At 41.2% G+C, this 22,735-nt stretch overlaps 1 protein-coding gene across 3 annotated transcripts in view; it reads right to left on the minus strand.

Annotated features, from left to right (window-relative positions):
* Positions 1-22,735, minus strand: part of Ercc6 (ERCC excision repair 6, chromatin remodeling factor) — an 83,650-nt gene that overhangs the window by 21,253 nt on the left and 39,662 nt on the right. For all 3 annotated transcript variants that reach the window (XM_048339223.1, XM_048339225.1, XM_048339224.1), the window contains exons 8-12: positions 17,819-17,954; positions 7,606-7,776; positions 6,998-7,174; positions 3,298-3,414; positions 714-809 (exon numbers count right to left, since the gene is read on the minus strand). In XM_048339223.1, coding sequence (XP_048195180.1) covers positions 714-809; positions 3,298-3,414; positions 6,998-7,174; positions 7,606-7,776; positions 17,819-17,954 — 697 coding nt within the window. The remainder of the gene's footprint in view (positions 1-713; positions 810-3,297; positions 3,415-6,997; positions 7,175-7,605; positions 7,777-17,818; positions 17,955-22,735) is intronic.

Here is a 22,735-nt window from a genome sequence, read left to right on the forward strand (position 1 = left end):
CACAGGAAACTGCTGACCCAGTGGTAGCACGTGTCATTTAAACAAAATCCAGATGCTAGGCCTTGGCACACATTCCTCAACTGGTCCATGATGCTTGCTTGCACAAGCTATGCGGTCCCTGCAACACGTTCTCATCAGCAAGGCCACAGTGGAAGTGACCAATCTCCATTACATTCATGTCACTTACATAATGGGTTTTCTCTGGGAAGATACCACTAACCCCCATGTTCTAGACAGTAGTAGAAAGAGCTTTTGAAGTATTAAAAGGAACAGAATGACATAAGTGAACTCTTTTCCCACTCTGGGGAGAAGGAGACTTAGTATCAGAGACATCTGAACCAGAATTATATCCAGCTACCATTGTAACAATGGTCCGTCAACATCTGAGAAGTGGATGAAATATAAATCCTCAGATTGGTGAATTTTGATACAAATTTTAGATAAATTCCAGCAATGGACCCATACCCACCTATGAGGTAAGACCCTGGGTTCTAGCTCCATAGCTTCAGGCTGCTACCTCTTACCAATGGCCTCACTTGTCTGCCCCAAGGTCTCTACATTGCAGCTATGACTCCACTGCCATGCCACAGACCATACACACCCGAGACATCATACCAGTTTCCTTCCACCTAATGTCTCCCTTCATCTACAGTTCATTTCCCTACATGCTACTCATTCATAGCTATTAGTTCATCTTCTATTTTTTGGCTGACCTGCATGTCTCCATTGAGAATCCCATAAACTTCTTTGGAATCAATGAAATTCTGGTAAACTTCATGTTGCTCATCAGTAAGACGACAAAATAAGACCTAGGACAGCGTGGGGGGAGAGAAAAAGACATGATAATCTTTTAAGAAATATTAGAATCAAGTAATTAAAAAAAACAGAACATATGAAGAATGTACCTTGTATTAAGAGCACAAGTGAGGACAAGGCCTTTTTCTCCTGTTCTGTATCTATCTGCCTCTTAGGCCTTGACCTACCACCTAACAATGCCCCTAGTTCCCTGCTCATGACTAAGGTGCGAAGACCACCTCTCATTTTCACCTTGCTGCTGCGTAGTACTCAGACTGCCCCTCCTGATCCACCTGGTGCCTGCACTCTGCTGACACACCTGGCAAGACCTATGTCTCACCTGGGACTTCCCCATTCCTGAGTTCATCTATTTACCAGACTGATGGCAACCCCTCTCCTTCCCAGCAACCCAATGTCATTGTGTTCACCGACTTTCTTTCGAACTCCTCTTTCCCCAAGGCCACCTCATGCTTTGACTTCTTCTATGGCCAGCCATAGTCCCCTGGGATGCTCTTTCAGCTATTTCTGAGTCCTTTTCAACCCACTACACTTTTTCAATGAATAACAAAATCAGATTCACATTCCCATCTGGTCAGTGTCCCATGGCAGCCTGCCCTGCCTATTTCAAAGACTCCCCTGTACATCCAGCTGCACAGCATCTTCTGAAAGCCTATAACACTTTGCCAACACTCTTTGTCCTTCCCAAGACACTTACCCATCAGGCACCTTTGTCTCAGTATCTATTCAACAATGATCAAATAGGGCTGGACACACTAGTTAGTAGTAAGTGCACCTGCCTTAGTGGGTGCAAGATGCTCACACTATAATCTTAGGTACTCATGAGGATGAGATCTGGAGGTTTATGGTTCTGGGCCCAAAATAACAGAAAAGTCCTTGAGGCTCCATCTCCAAAATCATCAGCAAAAAAGCAGGCATGGCATGGCTCAGGTGGTAGAGTGTTAGCTGAGCAGGTAAGCAGAGCGAACACAAGGCCCTGAGTTCTGAAAATAGGAGAGAAAACCCAAACTGAAGTTTTAGAATCCATATGATTCTCTAATCTCCACTACCTAAAATGCCTCTACCTAATCTGAGTTTCCTTTATTCTCCAAGGAAGAATTCAGTCAAAGTCAACGGCAATTCTTCACCTTTTGCACAGAACCTGAACAACCTCTCATTCTTCTCAGCACAGTCCTTCTCTAGAGGAAGACAGAAGAGGGAACACTCCTCACCACACTTGCTCTGCACGAACTTCTGAAGCCAAAACCTGGTGCAGGTCTGGAGGGTACCCAGTGATGCCACTGAAGTTGCAGTATGTTTGACTTTAGAGTTGTCAAACATACTGGATTCTTTCCATGTTGGCCTGGTTATCCTTTGTTCTGGCAGCTAGTGCTCTGAAGCCTCTGCTTCTCCTACCCCAGCTCTGCCTGTCGATGGAGCCTGCACCAGTCTTCCCAGATGGCTCTTCTTCCCCCTTCTTGTTTATCTCTTTTCATGCTCCATGTAATCCTCGAGAAAACCCAACCTTTAGAATGTTCCCCACGTCTCAGTTTATGGGTCTTATATCTACAGTCTAAGCTAGAGTTCTCCTCAGGGAGCTAGACCATTCTGTGGCTTTGTGTACATGTGGATATGGAACAGACACGCCCTACATATCCTAAATTAAACCTGGCAGCAATGCTCTAAGCTGGCTGTCCTTCAAAAGCCTCAATGACAGCAGGTCCATGCAGTATCTAAAGAAGTATGGGCATCTCTGAACCCTTTTGATCTGTCCTTCTAGCCCCAACCTCACCATGGTACACAACTTCTCTCTGAGGTTTTATAGAGTATGGCTGGCACATTGTTCTATTCCTACTTTCTTCCTCTCCCCAGAACTTTCATTTGCAGCCTGAGTAGTCTTTCCAAAATATGAAGCTGAGGGTTTATAATTCTTAATTTAGCAAACTCATATTTTGGTCCTTTAAATACAATGACAACAAAGAAAAAGCTTTGCCACTCAAATGCATGATTAGTTGAAAAAATTCCACAGGTGCCTAGCATCTACAAATCATTGTGATAGCTGTCATAAAGGTATACAAAGTCCAGTTAAAAAGTCAAGCAAGAGTTAAAAGGCTCTAACACAAAGAATGAATGTGAGTTCCAGGTTAATATGAAACTTCAGTTTACTCACTGCTATGTCCCAGTGCCTAGAGTCGTAAGGGGCACTAGGCTCACATTTAATATAATGTAAAAAACAGGGATGAATGGGGAGGCTTATGGAAAACAAAGACACTTAGGAAGAGCAGCAATAGGAATCTATGTGTTAACAGACACAGACCAGACAAAAGGCTTTCAGAGTCCAGGCAAGGGTAGATGCTACAGCAGGTACACTTGCCACATAAAAATGCACACAGATTCAAACCAGCCTGCCCATAGGGCCAGGACAACTACTCTAGGTCTGTTTAATCCAGACAGAAAAATCATCCTGTGCTTGAGAAATGGCTGTTTATCTCCTGATTTACAGACCTGTTCATTTTTATCAGGCAAAGAAAGGCTCATCTTGACATCTGACTTCATTCTCCGCAGCAGGTATGGGTTTATGGTGTCCCGTAGAACACATGCACACTTATAGGCAGTTTTAACCTGTAATAAAAGAAAAAGGAGGCAACTGGCTCCAGGAAAACATTTGTTCTTACCTCTCCAGTTAGAAAATAAAAGAATGACCAAATGCTGTACAAAATTGATTCAAAAATGTTTTAGTAGCCGGGTGTTGGTGGCTCACATCTGCAATCCTCACTATTTGGGAAGCTGAGATTGTTGGAATCATGGTTCAAGGCCAGCCCAGGCAGCAAAAAGTTCTCAATACATCTTTCCAACAGAAAACTGGAGGCAGTAGTGCATGCCAGTAACCCTGGCTACCAATTTAACACAGATGGGATTCAGTCAGGAAGTGAGGCTTTATCTCAGAAATAACAAGCAAAAATCTGGGCTAGAGGAATGGCTCAGCATTAAGAGTGCCTGCTTAGCAAGCATGAGGTCCAATTCAAATGTCTAGTACCAGCAGTACCAGAAAATGGCTTGGAACAACTCTATACACTCAGAATAATACTTTCATAATAGCATCATCAGTGAAAAAAATTAAATCTCATTAACTAAAATATACAACAGAAGAAAACTCAGTAATTCTGTACCCCATTCCTTTTCTATACTTGCTTTAATTATTACATAGTTAGACCCTAAAGTAGAGATTTGTTTGGTTTTCACTACCCTCGAGGGGGAAAAAAAACACTCTGAAACAAATCTCTCTTCATAATCTTGCATTCTCCAAAAGCTACAAAGGACTGCAAATCTGCAAGACTGAAGATCAAAAGCCAAGTGTGGGGGAAGTGGTAGCCATGGGAGCCACCAGCTAATAAGCAGAGATTACTGCCCACTGGAGACACCGAGATAAGTTCAAGAGGAGCTCTATACGCTCAGAAATGAAAGGCTACTCAGGCTAAAGTGGAGCATATGGCTCCATAATGGACACACACAGAAGAGGGGTATTAACTGCAAGCAGAAAGACAAAGGAAAAAAACCATTCCCTCCACAATTCACTTAAAGCAAAGACTTCAATACATTATTGATAATCCCCTCAATAATCTAAATGACCTTAACAACTTAGTAAATTAGTGTTTCATAGAACAAGAGAAAAAAAATCCAAACAAAATTTAAATGTAAAAAAGTCAGCTCTAAAGTGAATGATAATTTAAGCTATAAGATACACAGAAAATTTCAAATTTAAAAAAAAATTGACATGTTTACCAGGCAGAGATAATCCCAGCTCCCTGGGAGGCAAAGACAGGAGGATCATGATTTGAGGCCATTCCAGGCAAAAGCTGGTGAGATCCTATCTCAAAAATAACCTGCACGTGGTAGAAAACACCTGTAAACCTAGCCAGACATGAGGCAGAGGTAGAAAAATCACAATTCAAGGCTGGCCAAATCAAAAAACATCACTCAATTTGGGGAAAAAGATAAAACAACAACAAACTTGAATCAAAAGGCTGAGGGATAGCTCAAATGGTAGATAATTTGCCTAATAAACCTAAGAACTATAGTTCAATCCCTAGTACCATCAGAAAAAAAAAAGTTAGCATATAAAAAAGAACATTATAAAAGAACCTACAATAAAGAGTTTCACATTAGCTTAGGTTATACATTGAGATCCTGTCTACAAAAACAAAAACTCCTTTCAAACTTGTACCTATGTATGAACCTATGTGTGCAGAAGTGTGATAAGCTAGTATATACAGCTGGGATGACAGATAAAAGCAACAACTTTCCTTACATTATATGGCTCCTTAAATGTCTTATTTGGATATTGATAAAAATTACCTTTAAGATGGTGATGAAGTACATACAGTCAGTGATTCAGAGACAATTACATACCACAATTTAGCAACATACTATAGTCCTTTTGATGTTTTCCACATCCCCTCCTCTGCCCACACCTGTCCAATGCTGGCTGAGGACAATGGTAAACTAAACCAGGGCCTGGGCAGTGGCCATCTCCCAGCTCCTGCTCCTTCCAGTGTGGACCCAAGATGTACTTATGTTTAATTCTTGCTAGGCTCTCGGGTCTGGCCTCTATAAGCAGGGAACCAACTATATTTCTCTTATTCACTCCCAATTCCTTGGTGTGTGGAACCCAGATTCCTTGCTGAGAGCACCCATGCTCTCCCAAGGGGGAGGATACCATACCCATCTCTGCCTCTGTCAGAGAAGAGTGACCACCTCCAAGCCATCAAAACACAGAAAGAATCTCAATATGGGAAGGTTTAACGAATCTTCTTTTAACAAATGGTTCTTTTTAGTTCTGAAATCAGAATCCAGGGAACAGCCACTACTGTAAGCTGTAGTTCTCTACCCTCATCCTTCTCAGCACATCAGTTCTGGCTTAGATATCTCATCACAAGGCCTTTCGTGACCCCATGAGCTCTGGTGTGAATATCTCCCCTGGTTACAGTCCTTGTCACCCTATTCTGAAGCCATTTACCAGTTTCCCACTTGCTTGCCCCTCTCACTAGGCTGGAAATTTCAAGAGAAGCTTCTAGCTGCCAGTTGCCTCTCATCATGTTTGCTATAGACTGATAGAATAATTATCTGTGGGTAGAGAATCTTCTTAGGATTTAACAGCATAGGGCCTCCATAGCTTAAACATAAAGAAGCAAATCAAAGCAACACCCTGCTCCCAAGACCTTTCCATCTAGATAGGGAAAACCCCCAAATACAGTGGTCTCCCCTTACATAGTTTTGCTTTCTGCAGTTTTAGTTACCTAGATCAACTGCAGTGTATAAAGATTAAATGGAAAGTTATAGAAATAGCATAAGTTTCAAGTTATGTGCTGTTATAATGTGATTTTTAAAAAGCTGCACTTCGGCTGGGATATATATAGCTCAGTGGCAAAATGCTTGCCTAGCAAGCATAATGTCCTGGGTTTAATCCCTGACACCAAAAAGGACAAAAGAAAAAGGTTTTTTTTTTAAATCCACTTTCCAACATACTAAATTACATGCTGTCCAACACTGCACATCGACATATTTAAGTAAAACCCTTTTGTACTACTTAATTTTTTTAATAAAGAAAAACTCTAATTAAAAAAATTATATGCTGTTGAGAACAGAAATGTTCTTTTCCATGAGACCTTACTGCTCCTGTGACATCATTAAAAAAAAAACTCTTGCCTAACAGAAATATCCAAACAAGGACCAACACCAAAACTGTTTCTTTTCTGTCATGCAAAGGGTTTTATTTTAGGGATTCCCACCAAGTGAATACTTTATGTAGTGTTTTTGTTTGTTTGGTTTTGGTTTTTAGTTTTTTTGCCCAGTCCTGGGACTTGGGACTCAGGGCCTGAGCACTGTCCCTGGCTTCTTTTTGCTAAAGTCTAGCACTTTACCTCTTGAGCCACAGCACCACTTGTGGCTTTTTCTGTCTATGCTGAGGAAGTGAACCCAGGGCTTCATTGCATGCAAGGCAAGTACTCTACCACTAACACATTCTCAGCCCTATGAAGTATTTTTTTTAAAGAGAAAATCACTTTTTAATCTAGAAAAATATTTATCAAGCAGAAATAATTTCCTGATTTTATGAAAATCTAATTTAATATTCTGAATGAGAATAATGTTCAGTAGGAGCATTCTCAATACTGACATGCCAAGGTGTTACTGGCAACCACGTTACCTGGACAGGAGAAGCGTTAGAATATCCTCCCATAGTGATGGGAACGGAGAACTGCTCCATGAACACAGGCAGCGTGCCCAGCTTTCCTGGGAAGACAAAGTCGAAGAGCGACCACAACTCTCGGAGGTTATTCTGCATCGGTGAGCCAGACAGAATGATCCGATGGGGTGTACGGAACTGTTTGGGGAAATAAAATATCTTTAAATTCAATTCACCTTTTAACAGATGACCTTAACAGATGACACTCCCACACAATATTGTTATTCAACACGTTTACTGGTTATTTTAGCTCTCATAGCATTTTGGCCCACTAAAAAACACAGACATTTTATGTAATTATAATCCTTTTAGCTACATCTTGATGAAAATCTGGAGAAATTTTTTAAATTATTTACTGTTTATTAGGGATTAGAGATAGATTTGATTACATTCTTGCAATTCACCCTTATAGGAGACATTAAGTAATTTGAACAGTCAAAAATTTAAAAACAGGATTAAGGGTAAGCATAAAGAAGGTAAGATACAATAAGTGTTCTATAAAAAGCAGATAACTGATTCTAAACTACATACTATACACCTGGAAATGCCCCAGTTATGAGAGGTCATACCTGTTTGCAAGCGAGGGTGACAGCAGCATTTGGGTTTCGAATTTTGTGTCCTTCATCTAAGATCACATAGTGCCAGTCATACCTGCTAATGGCATCTTGCATCAGTCGAATGTAGGAGTAAGAAGTGATCAAAATTCCATGGCAATGAGCAATATCTCGAACTAGCTTCTCCTAAAAGCACAAGAAAATAGGAAAGTCAATTTTAAATAAGTAAGCATGATTTAAAAGGACACTACTTCAATCATGAGAATGTAAAGCACTTTCAGAAATGTATGGCTACAGACGCAGCATCTGGGCTTGACATACAGGCTTCACTTAGGCAAAGGTTCCAAAACTAAGCAGCTAGAGGTTGGCTACAGTGTGCCCAGTACGGATGGGGTGGTCTGAAGAAGATTCAGGGCAGCAGTGCCCCCATCTTGCACTCATCACAAACAGTATGCTAACAGCAAAATTTAGACCAAGGATAGACAGTATGACCGCCACTGACCCCCTATTTTACACCTGGAGATTATGGCCTGGATTTGGTAACCAATATACCAGGCCATGTAGTTGGTGGGCAGTGGAGAGGAGGATTCTGGGATAGAAAAACAAGCTGAAGGCATAGCTGAAACTCTGAAGTGAAGGCTGAATTGCCTCTTACTGTATTACAAAAGAAAACTCTGAAAAGGGAAATGTATATGCAATAGACACACCATTTTCTTAATCACTAAAACGTAGTAATGAAGTCTAAATACTTAACACTTTTAAATAACAATAAAACGGTTAGGAAAGTGTCTAAAGTATATTAAGGGGATATATTTTCAAGTGTTTCTATAACAGCTATCTGGCTTAATAGAACTTGGAGTAAAATTAGGGGAAGATAAAAACTTTACCCTATCCAAGGATAATAAATACTGTTGGATACTTAATGGTGAGAAAAAAAATTGTTATAGTACATTTGTAAAACTAAAGCCTGGTTGAGTTACTGATTAATAGCTGCTACTTCCATGTAGAAAGCAGGAAAGAAAGGCAGCTATGATACTACTATAGAGGAAAATGCAAGCTCCATAAAACATGATAAAAAGAAATTAAGGCAGCACACTTCAGACACACATCAGACATCACATCAGACACACATCAGACACATGATACTGAGAGAGAAAACACTGTCCACCAGGTAAGGAAGACAAAAATCTAGACTTGAGTTTGAAGAAACCATACTGGCACAGAGGTGAACCAGAGGAATTATCAAAGACAGCCAGGAAATGCTTTAAACAAGGGAAAGGATTAGCTGGCAAATAAGTATCAGAAAAACAAAAATGGATAAGAAGAGTGATACTTTGTATTTTGAAGAGGAGCCTTTGCCTATACTGTAACAAACACAAAGCAAACCTCTGAGAGCTGGCTGGACTGAGGACATCCCTGGGCCTACCTGGAGATGTGGCCAAAGCCTCTCTCACAAAGCAAGACTAAAGTCAACTAAGTTGGGGTTGGAGCATGGCTCAGTGCTCAGTGGGAGGCAACCTGCCAATGAGCAAAAGTGTCAGATACGGACTTTGAATCTCCTAGACAAACACCAAAATTAATGAATCATAAAGAAGAAAATTGGTAGGATTGACATAGCAAATGAATAAGCAAATAAATGAATGATAAAAAGAAAATGGTAACTTTAAAAACAAACCTCAAAAAAGTCAACTCTAAGACATTCACTTAGCTTCAGATACTTACTCAACTGAAGGAGAGAATACAGAAACACTAATGCTATGTGCCTGAAAATGTGAAAATTTCACAGAGTATCTCACATAGTTAGACAAAGAAATTACCAGCCAGGCACAGGTGGCTCATTCCTGTAATCCAAGCTACTCAGGAAGCTTCAACTTGAAGACTGTGTTTCAAAGCCAGCCCAGGCATGAAAGTCTGTGACACTAATCTCCAGTTCACCACCAAAAAAGCCCAAAGTAGAGCTATAGCTCAAATGGTAGAGCACCAGCCTTGAGTGAAAAAGTCTAAGTGACCGCATCCAGGCCATGAATTCAAGCCTACTTGAAGGCTACTAAACCCTAAGGGTATCATGACACCACAGAAATAGACCTAGTTAAAACTCTCACCAGACACAGAAGACAGAATACATTTCAGATCACTGTTGTAAGGCCAGCAAAACCTGGTTTTCACAGCTAAAAGAGGAACATGTAACTTCCAAACTAGAGCCATTACCGTAATGAGTCATTACCATATAGATAATATCTAGCAATATGTAAATCTAAGGCCTACCATAGGAATATACGAACAGCTAAATAATAAAAAGCCTGCTAACAGTATATAATTACAACACCTGACATAATTATACAGAAGTCAAAATCTTCTAAAATGGTTTGATTAATATCATCTTAAAGAACTAAGTACTTTTTCTTTTCTAAGTACTTTTTTAAGCCAGATATTTAAATAGAAGGGTGAGGCAGGAAGATTTTTAGTTCATGGCCAACAAGACAAATGATCTTATCTCAAAACTGAATATATGTATATACACACATGCACGCACATTCACACACACACACTATCTATCTATCTAACATAGTAGAAGAGAATACAAAGCAACAAAGAGATGAGACTTCCCCCCCCCGCCCCAACCCGGTACTGGGGTTTGAACTCAGGGCACTGTGCTTGCCAGGCAGATATGCTCTGTAACTTGAGCCACACATCTCTCTCTGCCCTTTTTTGTTGCTGTTATTTTTAGGATCGAGTCTCACTATTTGCCTGAGTGAGTCTGGATCTCCATCCTATTTACATGTCCAGTGTACCTGGGATGACAGGGACACATCAACATACCAAGTTTATTCTGTTGAGATGAGGGTCTCAAACTCAGTAACTGGGATCCTCCTGATCTCAGCTTCCCATCTAGTTGCAATGACAGGTATGCACTGCTGCACCAGCTATGAACTTTTGCCCCACTGGACTCACAACACATAGTTTCCCTAATATTCATCTCCTAAGTAGCAAGAAGTATAGGCATGAGCCACTAGCGCCTAGTTGAGAAAATTTTGGAGAAGAAAATAAAAGGGGAAATTGTCTTCTGAAGTGTCGCAGTAGATTTTTACATAAAACTGCTTTATAGATTCACTACAATGCTTGGTATTTGTTACTACTACTACTATTGTGACTACCACTACTCTTTTACCACCTTCCCATTCATAAAGTTTAACCTCCATACACTATCAAATTCAAGGCTACTACCCTACTTTCCCTAATTCTTGGCCTAACTTTAGAACAATGCAGCAGCTAATACTTTAGGGTCCACAGCCTTGCAAACACACCAACAGACTCACCCAGGACTGGCCTGTTGCAGCCCCCCCACCCCCACCCCACAACTACACTGCTATATTCAGAGGCCAGAGCAGAGCACTGTTGAAAGAAAAAGCCCCCCAATCCCAGCCTCCTTCAGGTGGGCCACACTGTGAGACACCACAGCTGACTCCACACTTTCCCTACACCTACATTTCCTACCAAGGGCTGGGAGCTAGCTCAAGCATGAAGCCCAGTGTTTGTCCCACAGCACCAAAAAAAAAAAAAAAAAAGGAAAACAGCAACAAAAGAAAACCCTAAAATCTCCCATATGGATTCTGGGCAGTCAGTGCCCTGCTGAGGCTATGGCTGGCTTTCCCAACAGGAGGGCAGGGGTTGCCAGAAGCCATGACAGCAGGTGGGGCATGAGGCGACAGTACACACCCAGCCATGGGAATACTCCATGGCCAAGGCCACTGCACACACAGCTGTATATGCACAGAAAACAACTACAGCTGTCCAGAGCTTGAAACAGAGCAGGAGTGAAATTACCACTCACCTTTATAGAATGTCCACTATGCACAACAAACCCTGCAAGTGTGGGCCCACTGCTCATGAGCCCCAGGACTCCTGTCTGCTGGACGCAGATTCCACCATGGCCATCCCATGAGCCTCTGGCCAGTTCTGGACATCATTTGGAGGAGCCTGAAGCTTTACTACAGTTGAACAGATAAGATGCTAGTGGTTTTTTTAAATGTATGCTACTGAAGCAATGTGCAGCTTCTTTTGATTGTGGAAGGATTAATGTTTATTTGGGATACTCTGCAGTGTTAGCCTTAGATACAAAATTCCTATTATATTCAGAAAGGCATATTACAATTAACAAAACTTAAGAAGATGCTTTTATAGAAAAAATAATCAAAAAAGTTGTTTCAAATGTCCCTATTGAAAATATAATCTCTATTTGGCCAAAGGGTAAAGACACAGCTAAGACTGTTTTTACCTGATTCAATCTCCAAATTCTATAATGGACTGGACTAGAGTTGCAATAATGGTGAAATGTTGAATATTATGGACGTCTCTATCCAAACACTTAAGACAAATCATCTCGGGCGGTTTCAAATTAAAAGCTTGTAAAATATGTAACCTCTCCTAGTTTTTGCAATTAATAGGGTACATCTGCAATTAGCCTGACTTACTGAATGCAGTGCCGTTGTCATTAAAAGATGTCTGTGGAAGTGCTGCTGTTATTATGGAGGCTCAGGAGACCAATCCCTCCTAGAGGGCAAACAGTGGACTGGTAGAAAACAACAGCCATAAATCACACTGTCAGGCAGCGGGGAGAGCGGGGAAGCACAGGCACATGAAGGCCATTCACTGTAAACACAGCGCGGCAGCTTCCCAGGCAGGACTTACTGCACCTGTAATTAATTAAAATTTCCTTCAAGCTAAATCTTTAATAAACAAGGATTTGTGCTGACAATGATGAAAAAAAGAGGGGCTCCAGCAACATAATTTTACAATATAGCTCTGAGAATGAGCCGGGCATCTATCATTTCTCCTATCAGGTTTACACCAACTTTAAAGCTAGCAGCAAATAAAACACTTCACATGCTATAATTGTGTACTTGGAATGGCTCTCCAATATTTTGGCCCACTTCCCATTTGTTACTTAAGGTTTTGGTTTTTTTGCTTGACTCCATCCCTTTCAGCTATTTAAAAAGCCAAGTCTTTTGGCTCTAGCAATTCAGAAAGTAGGAATTTTGAAGACTACATAATGGCAATTTCATGTGGACATGAACATTACTGATAAAACAGAATACATATCAAATCAATCTACAATGTCTCACTCAGCATCTTGGCCTGTGATGATATGCTTTGCTTCTGACAAGAAATAGCAGTGTTAACACCATTATGTTATGCAACCATTATCACAAAATTCTTCAGCACAAGTATTAATCCAATGAACCTTCCCCAAATTACTTTTAAATTCCCATTTTCAGGTCACCAAATCAGGCTCAGAGAAGCTAAGACTTGTCCAAGGTCTCAAAATTATAAAATGGCAGATCTGAGGCTCCAACTCTAGATGGTGACTACAGAACCATGCTCTTAAAACTGTAAACCAGGGCTGAGGACATAACCTAGTGGCAAGAGTGTTTGCCTCATATACATGAAGCCCTGGGTTCAATTCATCAGCACCACATATATAGAAAATGGCCAGAAGTGGTGCTGTGGCTCAAGTAGCAGAGTTCTACCTTTGAGCAAAAAGGAAGCCAGGGATAGTACTCAGGCCCTGAGTTCAAGGCCCAGGACTGGCAAAAAACAAACCCTGTAGACCAGAGGTGCTTTCTCCACTCTTACACCACGGAATGACAGGAACTGAATGAAATGAGATAAAACACTTTGAGTTAGCTAACATATTCCACAGAATTATTGATTTTACACAGCAGAAAAAGATGGCGGAGATAAAGTGACAAGCATTGCAGAACAGAATCAGTTTCCCATTACACATTTTCTAACAAATTGAAAGAAAATACTTAATCATTAAGAAAACTTAACAACACACACTTGGATGCCACCACCCAGTGTTATGAGGTATCACACAACTGCCCTCTTCCATTGTGTTTTCATACATACTTTCTGTTCCTTAAGGTAAAAGCTGGCAAAGGTTATAAACACATCCATGTTTTAAGGGACTTAATAATATCAAGTACCAGGAATAGCACTCAACTCACATAAAAGTTTTTCTTTTTTTTGCCAATCCTGAAGCTTGAACTCAGGGCCTCAGCACTGTCTCTGGCTTCTTTTTGCTCAAGGCTAGCACTCTACCACTTGAGCCATAGCACCACTTCAGGCCTTTTCTGTTTATGTGGTGCTAAGGAATCAAACCCAGGGCTTCATGCATGCTAGGAAAGCACTCATTCCAGCCCTCTATGCTAGAAAACAAAAATCACAAATTATATGAAATTATATGAAAAAAAGAAAACCTTAGACCCCCAATTAAATGCGACTTCAACTGAAAATCACATGAGTTTCAGAAGCCTGAAAATTTTTGTTAGAGTTGATCATTTGGCTAAAACTATTCCACACATCTTTTCTTTTTCAGTCACTCACTCACTAGGTACACATTTTACAACTCCCAATTATGCTGCATATCAAAGAAACTATGAACAAAAATAACACTGGATAAATAGGGAGAGAAGTGGGAAGGTAAAAGGCAATTTGAGGAAGAAGAATAAATGTACACTATTAGGAAATTGTGTGATCATCTGACATCTACAGAATATCAACAAGGCAATGAAAAAACAAGACAGAAAGGTTTAACACAGTCAAGTCAAGATACCTGTAAGGATTTAGTTTGAGTAGAAAAACCACCTATTTCTCAGTGTAAAATCATTTTCCAGAAAAAAAAATAATCACAAACAGACAGGTCTTAAAATCCAAGAGTCTTTACAGGCCATACAAAGAGTAGGAAACCAGGTGCTAGCCACCCTTCCATATCTGGGAAAGCTACAAATTCCAGATATGCTACGGCCCCCACCTACATTCAAGCTATCTGAAGAAGCTAGGCTACAGTTTATAACCATCTTCTACTTGGGAACTAAAAGCCACATACCCCAGTGCTGCTAATCTAGACTGGGAATAGAGTTACAGAAACTCCAATTTCTTTTTTTAAATTAATTTTTATCTTCACTGAAGAGGTGATGAGCAGGGGGAATTACAGTTACATAAGTAAGATAATGATTACATTTCTTTTTAAACAATGTTAGGCCATCCTTCATTTTCTCCTGATTACCTCCTGGCTATTCCCCTCCCACCCAAGTTGTAAAATTGATATCCAACCTATTGTTAAGTGAGTATCATTGTTATATTAGGTTGTCCTTTGACCTGCTATGTCTGTGATTCCCTTTCCCTTCCCCTGGTCAATAATCTTTGAGCTTTTTTATTTTTTCTTTTCTTTTTCTGCCAGTCCTGGGGCTTGAACTCAGGGCCTGAGCACTGTCCCTGGCTTCTTTCTGCTCAAGGCAAGCACTCTACCACTTGAGCCACAGTGCCACTTCCGGCTTTATATATGTGGTGCTGAGGAATCGAACCCAGGGCTTCACATATACGAGGCGAGCACTTTACCACTAGGCCATATTCCCAGCCCTCTTTAAGCTTTTCTATTTTCCAGAGCTGAGGAGCAAACTTGCCTTGCACTTGTCAGGCAGGTGGTCTTCCACTGAGCTAAATCTCAAGCCCCTCTCAAATAATCTTACATACAAGACACAAGGTACAGAAAATTAAGAGATGAAAGAAAAAAGTTAAACTAAAAATAAAAAATTAAAAACTGTGTTCAGTACATAATGAAAAAAATTTTAAATCACAGCACTTAACTCTAGCTCATTAATTATCCCAACTCAGTTTGCTTTCCATTTATCCTTTAGAATCCTATGCAAGTTCTGTTGTTTTTTAATCTTAAGAGCTAGTATAAGCAAGATAACTTCTCAGCCTATCTGGGCTACCAAATCACAGATATTCCTGATCCACTTGTATCACAGGTTTTGTTCACACATGATCATGAGCACATGGAAGAAAGGGAGCAGTGTAGGCCATGGCCAGAGACACTGGAGCTGAGAAGCTCTTGAATGCCTCTCTGAGCAAGGTGAGCCTTCTGAGGCTGTTACAGCTGGCACTGCTTTTCTGGGTTGCAGGGACACTACTCAAGAGTGCAAAATACTAAGAAGGGACAAGCTGACAATTCTTGTCAATAACATACGATGCAAACCTATAGTAAAACCATGACTTTTATTTATTCAGCAAATGCCTACCCACTTGGGATGCAAAATGAGCTTATGTGTATAGTCACAGTCAGGATGGCAAGGCAGAAGAAAAGGAAAAAAACCCAGTATTGCACAACACAGACAGCTATCTATACACCTAAAGAGGTGGCAATATGGCTGTTAATGGAGCTACAAATAAGGGAGAAATACAACTTTCAATACACGATGGTCTAGGATTTGGGGAGCAAAAAGCAACAGTGAAAAGCAGTGATGCCTGTGAGATTCTCAAAGTATCAGGTTTCTTCTTTCCTTCATCAAAACCACAGTACAAGAAATGTACCCAAAGCCTAATGTATGAAACTGTAACCTCTCTGTACATCACTTTGACAATAGATAAAAAAATAATAAAAAAGGAAACAATAAAAAAGAGAGTTTGGATTTTTTAAGGATTTGGGAATATTAGTATATACAAAATCTCAGGGTTGGAATATAAGTCTAAATAAAACATCTATGTTTCATATAGACCTATACACAGCCCAAAGGTACTTGCTTTTATTAGCACACATCAGCTGTACAGGGTGGGAGGGGGACTTCCTTGTGACATTTCTATTCATGTATACAATGTATCACAACCAATCTCACCATCACTCTCCTGTACTCACTCACCCCTTCATGTCTGAAACAATTTCAGTAGGTTTCACTGTTCTATTTACATCCATGCAAATAAACCACTTCCCACCACATTCATCTTCCTTCCACCACTACCCCACTGTTTGCCTAAACCTGTCCACCCTCCCCAGAGTCTTATTTCTCTTTCCTCATTCCCTAACTTCTTAACATCTTTCACTGAGATTGTTTATATCTTCATATATAGTTGCAATGTATTTCAAAATCATTCACCCTCTTTATTTCCCTCTCCCCTTTCCCTCCTGAAGGCAGTTTTATACCTGCATTTTGTGCCTGACTGTTGATGGTGACCTGTTATAGGAGATATAGAATGTTCTAGCCTTATTGGTACTCAAAAACTTTCAGATGTAAAGCCAAGAACAGTGGCTCCTACCTGTAATCCTAGCTACTCAGGAGGATTATGGCAAGGCTAGCCCAGACAAAAATGTGCACAACCCATAGAAGGCTGGAAGTAGTGATATGCACCTTTCATCCAAGCTCTTGCAGAAGCATAAATAGGAGGATCCTCGATCAGGCTGGCCTGGACATAAATAAGACCCTATTTGAAAAATAATGAAAGCAAAAAGAGCTGGTGGCTTGGCTCCAAGTGCACAGCACCTGTTTGGCAAGCATAGGACCCTGAGCTCAAACCCCAGAATCATACCCTCCCCCCCCCACACACACAAACACATGCTCCAGATGCTAGTGGATTAGGCCTGTAATCCCAGCTACTCAAAGAGGCTGAGAACTGAGGATCACAGTTTGAAGTCAGCCTGGGCAGGAAAGTTGGTGAGACTAACCTCCAACAAACTACTAAAAAAAGTGTGGGGGGGGCGGTGGTAAGTAGACCTTTGGCTCAAGTGGTAGAGCAAAAGAAGCTCAGGGACAGCACCATGATCCTGAGTTCAAGTACCGGGATTGGAAAAAAAGAAAACACCTGGGGCTGGGGATATGGCCTAGTGGCAAGAGCGCTTGCCTCGTATACATGAGGCCCCCGGTTCGATTCCCCAGCACCACATATACAGAAAATGGCCAGAAGTGGCGCTGCGGCTCAAGTGGCAGAGTGCTAGCCTTGAGCAAAAAGAAGCCAGGGACAGTGCTCAGGCCCTGAGTCCAAGCCCCAGGACTGGCCAAAAAAGAAAAAAAGAAAACACCTTTCTGAGTATTTCAGAGTTGAGATTAAAGACATTCACCTTGCTATTACTGTGGACCAACATTCCTAAAACTGCCAACTAGCAACTTTCCTAAAACTTTCAGTTAACTGTTATGTAAGCCCTGTGGCTTTCAATCCCCTCCACACAATCAGATTACTCCTTGTGTCCAGCTGTGTTACGCAGATAACAAACATGTCTTAATTGATTTGAAAATACAGAAATTATGTCAGTAATTCTAAGTGCATAATTCTAAATGAATAAAAGACAGAGGAACACGGACATGAGAAATACATGGCTCAAAGGAAAAACAAGTTAAAAATGGAGGGCTTTCATATAAAATGAATGAGGAGTACTCAAGTACTGTAACGTTACCTTTTTGTGGGTGTAGGAGCCGGTTTCGTGCAGAATTGCCACTCTGAATGGAGGCCACCACGTGTGGAATTCTTTCACCCACTGATGCATCACTGTTGTTGGACAGACAATTACGGTGGGGCCTAACCCCTCGAACCTGTACCCAAAGGTTCAAGACATAACCATGAAAGACAGCAAAGAATAATCAACTGCCCCAAAATAAAACCTTTTAATGGTTCAAAAAAGAAAATCCAAGCTACAGAAACTTACTGGCATTTTCTTTAAAGCATAAAAACATCAAAGGGCTGGGTATGGTGGCACATGACTATAATCCCAGATAATAGGGAGGTAAAACTAGGAAAATCGTGGATTGAAGACAACCCAGGCAAAAAGCTAGCAAGACTCTATCTAAAAAAAAAAGATAAGTGTGATGTGTGGTGGTTCAGACCTAGAACCCCACTTATAAAAAGAGGATCATAGTCTGAGACTGGCTTAAGCAAAAATGTGAGACCTCATTTGCAAAACAAAGTAGAAGCAAAAAGACTAGGGACATGGTTCAAGTGACAAGCTTAGGCTTTGAGTTCAATCCTCACTACAGCCAAAAAAAAAAAAGGAAAAGGATATTGAGGTAACACATAGTAAATAAAATCTACATGATTCCAGTCAACACAAAAAGAGAAAACATCAATGCATAAAAGCTAACACCTATAATAAAGGGAAATCAAACAAACATAACAAAAACCATTTTTCTCTCCTGTACTGTTTCAAATTAGCCATGTCACTACACAAACTACCCTAACCTACAGGAATATAACAGCATCTCAGTGTCTCTGAAGTTTCACCTTCTACCCAAGTTTTCAGCCCATGGAACTTCAGTGCACTTCACCACCCTGGGAAGTAAGCAGGGCAGAGTGAGTTTAGGGTCTCGGAAGGCTGAGGTGCCCATGGACACATTCGCCCCAGAAGCACTCTCCCTGGTATGCTGCACTGCTGGAGTGGACCACACTGGCAGTACCTTGCTGGCAGTCACATGACCCAGCCATCCCAAACTGCCAGGATGAGCACTGTAGTGCTGTACATAGTATGGAAATGGTGGATATGACCTGAATGTTCAGTTCAGGGATGAGGGGAGGGCTGAGAGAATTATGTCACTAGCCCAGCACAGACCAGTGGTCAGGAGCACTGCCTGGGTCCTCTCTAAGCCTCAGTTTCTCACATTCAAATGGGAGTAATGACAGTGCTGAGCATAGGTACTAGGTAGATCAAGTAAGTGAACACCTGCAAGTGCTCAGAATGTGTCCTATAGTAAATACTGTCAGTTTATTAAAGTCTTGAGGAATACTTAATAGTCTAAGATAATGCTAATAAATGTTTATGAAGCAAAATTATTTATGGGATCACTTCCATCCCTGACATTCAGAAGTCACTGTGGTATGTGCCCCTCTCTACTTCTTCACAGAAGCCAGGTGCAGCAGGCAAGGCTCCCCTCCCACCTCCAGCATTACAGATGTGCTGCTTATGGAGACCTGACCACTGGTATAGCCTTGATGAAAGAATCTCACTCCTCGAAAGACTCAGTGCAGAGTATGCCTCTACAACCCACCCACAAACGGTGACCTGGTAGGACCAACTAACCTAGGAAGAACTTACACTGGGGAAGACATCCCTCCCACCTTCCTCCTTTTCTCCATTGGTCCCTCCAAGGCCAGGGGCCAGGTGCTGGCCAGGCAGGGCTCAGGTCTATCACCAAGCTGCAAGGAAGGCAGAGATAGAAACTGTGGTCTAACTGTGGTAAAAACTTAAGATCCTATCCAAAAAATAACTACAGCAAAAAAGGGCTAGAGGTACAGCTCAAGTGACAAAGCACCTGCCTAGAAAAACAAGACCCTGAGTTCACCCCCCCCCCCAAAAAAAGGTGAAGTATAAGTTAAATGAACTGCAGCCACCAGAGTGATGACACACTTGATACACATGCCTTCAAGGCTACAGAAGGTAGCTGAGAGCCAAAGCTATTAAGAGGTCCATGGCCACCCGGCCTGCCTTGCCTCCCTTACTGGGAGCACAGCCACCAACACTGAAACAAAATGCACACAATCACTCCACAGTCTACACTTCTTACACTCTCACTAATCCCCACTCTTTCAACTCTCTATACCACCAGGACACCAACCTGATCTCCAGCCAGATCTCCTTTCCTAAACTCCAAACTACCCTGCACTGGCCATCTAACTGCACATGCAGACAAGCTGTCCTAAAGTAGGACCCCACACATACTGTCCCTGTGCACTGTGCCTTCTTCTTAGGCAATGGAAGAGAAAAGCAAGGCCTTCTCTTCGTGGAATGGTCTCACAGCACAACCAATAGAAGGTAAGGAATGAACACGGTGCTGGTCCTAGGGCTTGAATTCAGAGCCTGGACACTATCCCTGAGCTTTGTTGCTTGAGGCTAGTATTCTACCATTTGAGCCACAGCCCCACTTTCAGGTCTTAGGTAGCTAATTGGAGAGAGTCTTAGAGGCTTTCCTGCCTGGGCTGGCTTTGAACCCTGATCCCACATCTTAACCACCTGAGTAGCTAAGATTACAGACATATGCAACTAGTGCCTAGCAAAAACATTTTTAAGTTGGATGAAAAATACATCCACTTAAGAGATAATTTTTGAGTTGTGGCAGGGTCATGTCTAATCTTTACTTTTTTCCTTTTTGCTAAATGATTCCTAAACTTAAAATAATGTTTATAAATGACTCAAAGTAAACCACACAGTGCTTGAAATGCTAAAACACAAAATGTACAAAACAGAAAAATAGTAGTTCTGCCCCCAAATAAGCTTTTGGGCAAGCCCTGACTTAAAGGATGTTTAAGCCATGAAATGTATTTGTCACTCACGACTCTTCCTGCCATCTGCTATACAGCCAGTCTTTGGCTGGAAAGCCAGGGATGGACCAGCAGTCAGAGGCCGCAACAGACTCCACATTTCCTACAGAATTTTCAAACCATGTCATCACCAAAGGCAGGGCCCAGACAGGTGTCCCTGAAGTTCTCTGGGGAGAGCAGACTCTGCCCTAGCCCTTGGCCCCTTCCATGATGGCAATCCTTTTTGAAAGGATTAAATGCATCAGCTTCTTTACATCTTCCGAGGGGAATAAAAGAGAGTTATTATCAATATGCACTTAGCAGGGATTAGGGACCAACCAATCAAAACCTGTGTAAAATATTTAAAACAAGCTCACATCACATAAGCATTAATCCATACATATGCCTTTCTAGGCTGCATAGAGTTTTTCTTTTATAATATACCTTCTGCAAACTGCAACATTTAGTGGCACACTGTCACTGAATGCTACTATTTTCTTCTGGGTGAAAATCTATCTGGCACTATTATGCCCTTTAATTTCTGCCATTCTCCCACGAATGGAAGAATGACAAGGTATTTCTGGCTCAGCTGAAATCTCACCAGCTTTCCTGTTCCACAGAAGGGGTGATCAAACCCATTAACATTCTTGTCAACTGAACCACCGTTTCCAACCCCAGTACTAGTGAGATGAGCATGAGAAATGGCTAAATGTACTAGAGTAATTATCATTAACCACCAGACTATAGTTCCTTTCATCTTTCAATACCATTGACTGTGCAATGAATTTAGGACATGTCAATAGCTCCATGGTCAAATATTTCAACCTCCAGGGTGGAAACCTGCTAGCTATAACCTAGAATTTACTAGAAATTACAAAGCATATTTACCTTTGAAAGTTTATTAACTTTCTAGGATACTTATTCTTCAATATAAATTAAGTAATAACTAAGATACTAGAGTAGTAACTGAAATTTGAAAGGTAACTTACTTCCCCTTCACCATAAAATTCAGGGTAGCCATCATTATAAGTATGGTAAAAGTTAACACCAATGGCTTATGTCTGTAATCCCAGCTGCTCAGGAAGCTGAGATCTGAGAACCCCAGTTAAAAGCCCGCCCAAACAGACAAATCCAACAATCATAGCTCCAATTAAACAGCAAAAAGCCAGAAGTGGATACATGGCTCAAATGGCAGAAAGCCACCCATGAGTGAAAAAAACTAAAAAAGAGTGCAAGGCCCAGTCAAGGAATGCAAGGCCCAGTTCAAGTCCCAGAACCCATATGCCCCCTCCACAAAAATAAACAAATAAAAAGAATGGCAAAGGGAGACATTGTGTCCATATTTGCTATGAACCATGAATATGACAGTAGATGTACATTTTTTTTTTTTTTGGCCAGTCCTGGGCCTTGGACTTAGGGTCTGAGCACTGTCCCTGGCTTCTTTTTGCTCAAGGCTAGCACTCTGCCACTTGCCACTTCTGGCCGTTTCCTGTATATGTGGTGCTGGGGAATCGAACCCAGGGCCTCATGTATACAAGGCAAGCACTCTTGCCACTAGGCCATATCCTCAGCCCCCAGATGTACATTTTTTTTAACCATGTGTTTTTCAATCTTCTAAAAACCAACAGACATACAGCATACACAAAATAACAACAATAACCAAATTGCATTGCCATGAAGTTTCTTGGTATCAAAAACTTGCAGAGTTCCAGAGCTCATAGATTTTAAAGTTGCAACACTCTATCTCAGATTAGGACTCCAAGCCTGCAAGAGTTCAGAGGAAATGCACACAGCCAGTATGCAGTGGCAGCTCACAGAGCTCACAGCCTTTGACTTTAAAGACTATTTTCTTCAGGACAGAACATAGAGAACTCCAAGACCACCAAGGTTTAGAAGATACCATGTTACAAAACTTAGGAAATGTTGCCCTGTGGATGGGCATGTTCAGTAGAAGGGAAACAAACTCCTCAGTTCACCACAATTCATAAAGAGTCCTGTTGTTTGGCTCATACATTGCTACATTTTCAGAAACCACTTCTCCCAACACTATTCTAATAAAGATGACCTTGGGGAAAACTGGGGGAAA

This window comes from Perognathus longimembris, chromosome 2, assembly GCF_023159225.1.
Source record: "Perognathus longimembris pacificus isolate PPM17 chromosome 2, ASM2315922v1, whole genome shotgun sequence".
NCBI classification, from domain to species: Eukaryota; Metazoa; Chordata; class Mammalia; order Rodentia; family Heteromyidae; genus Perognathus; species Perognathus longimembris.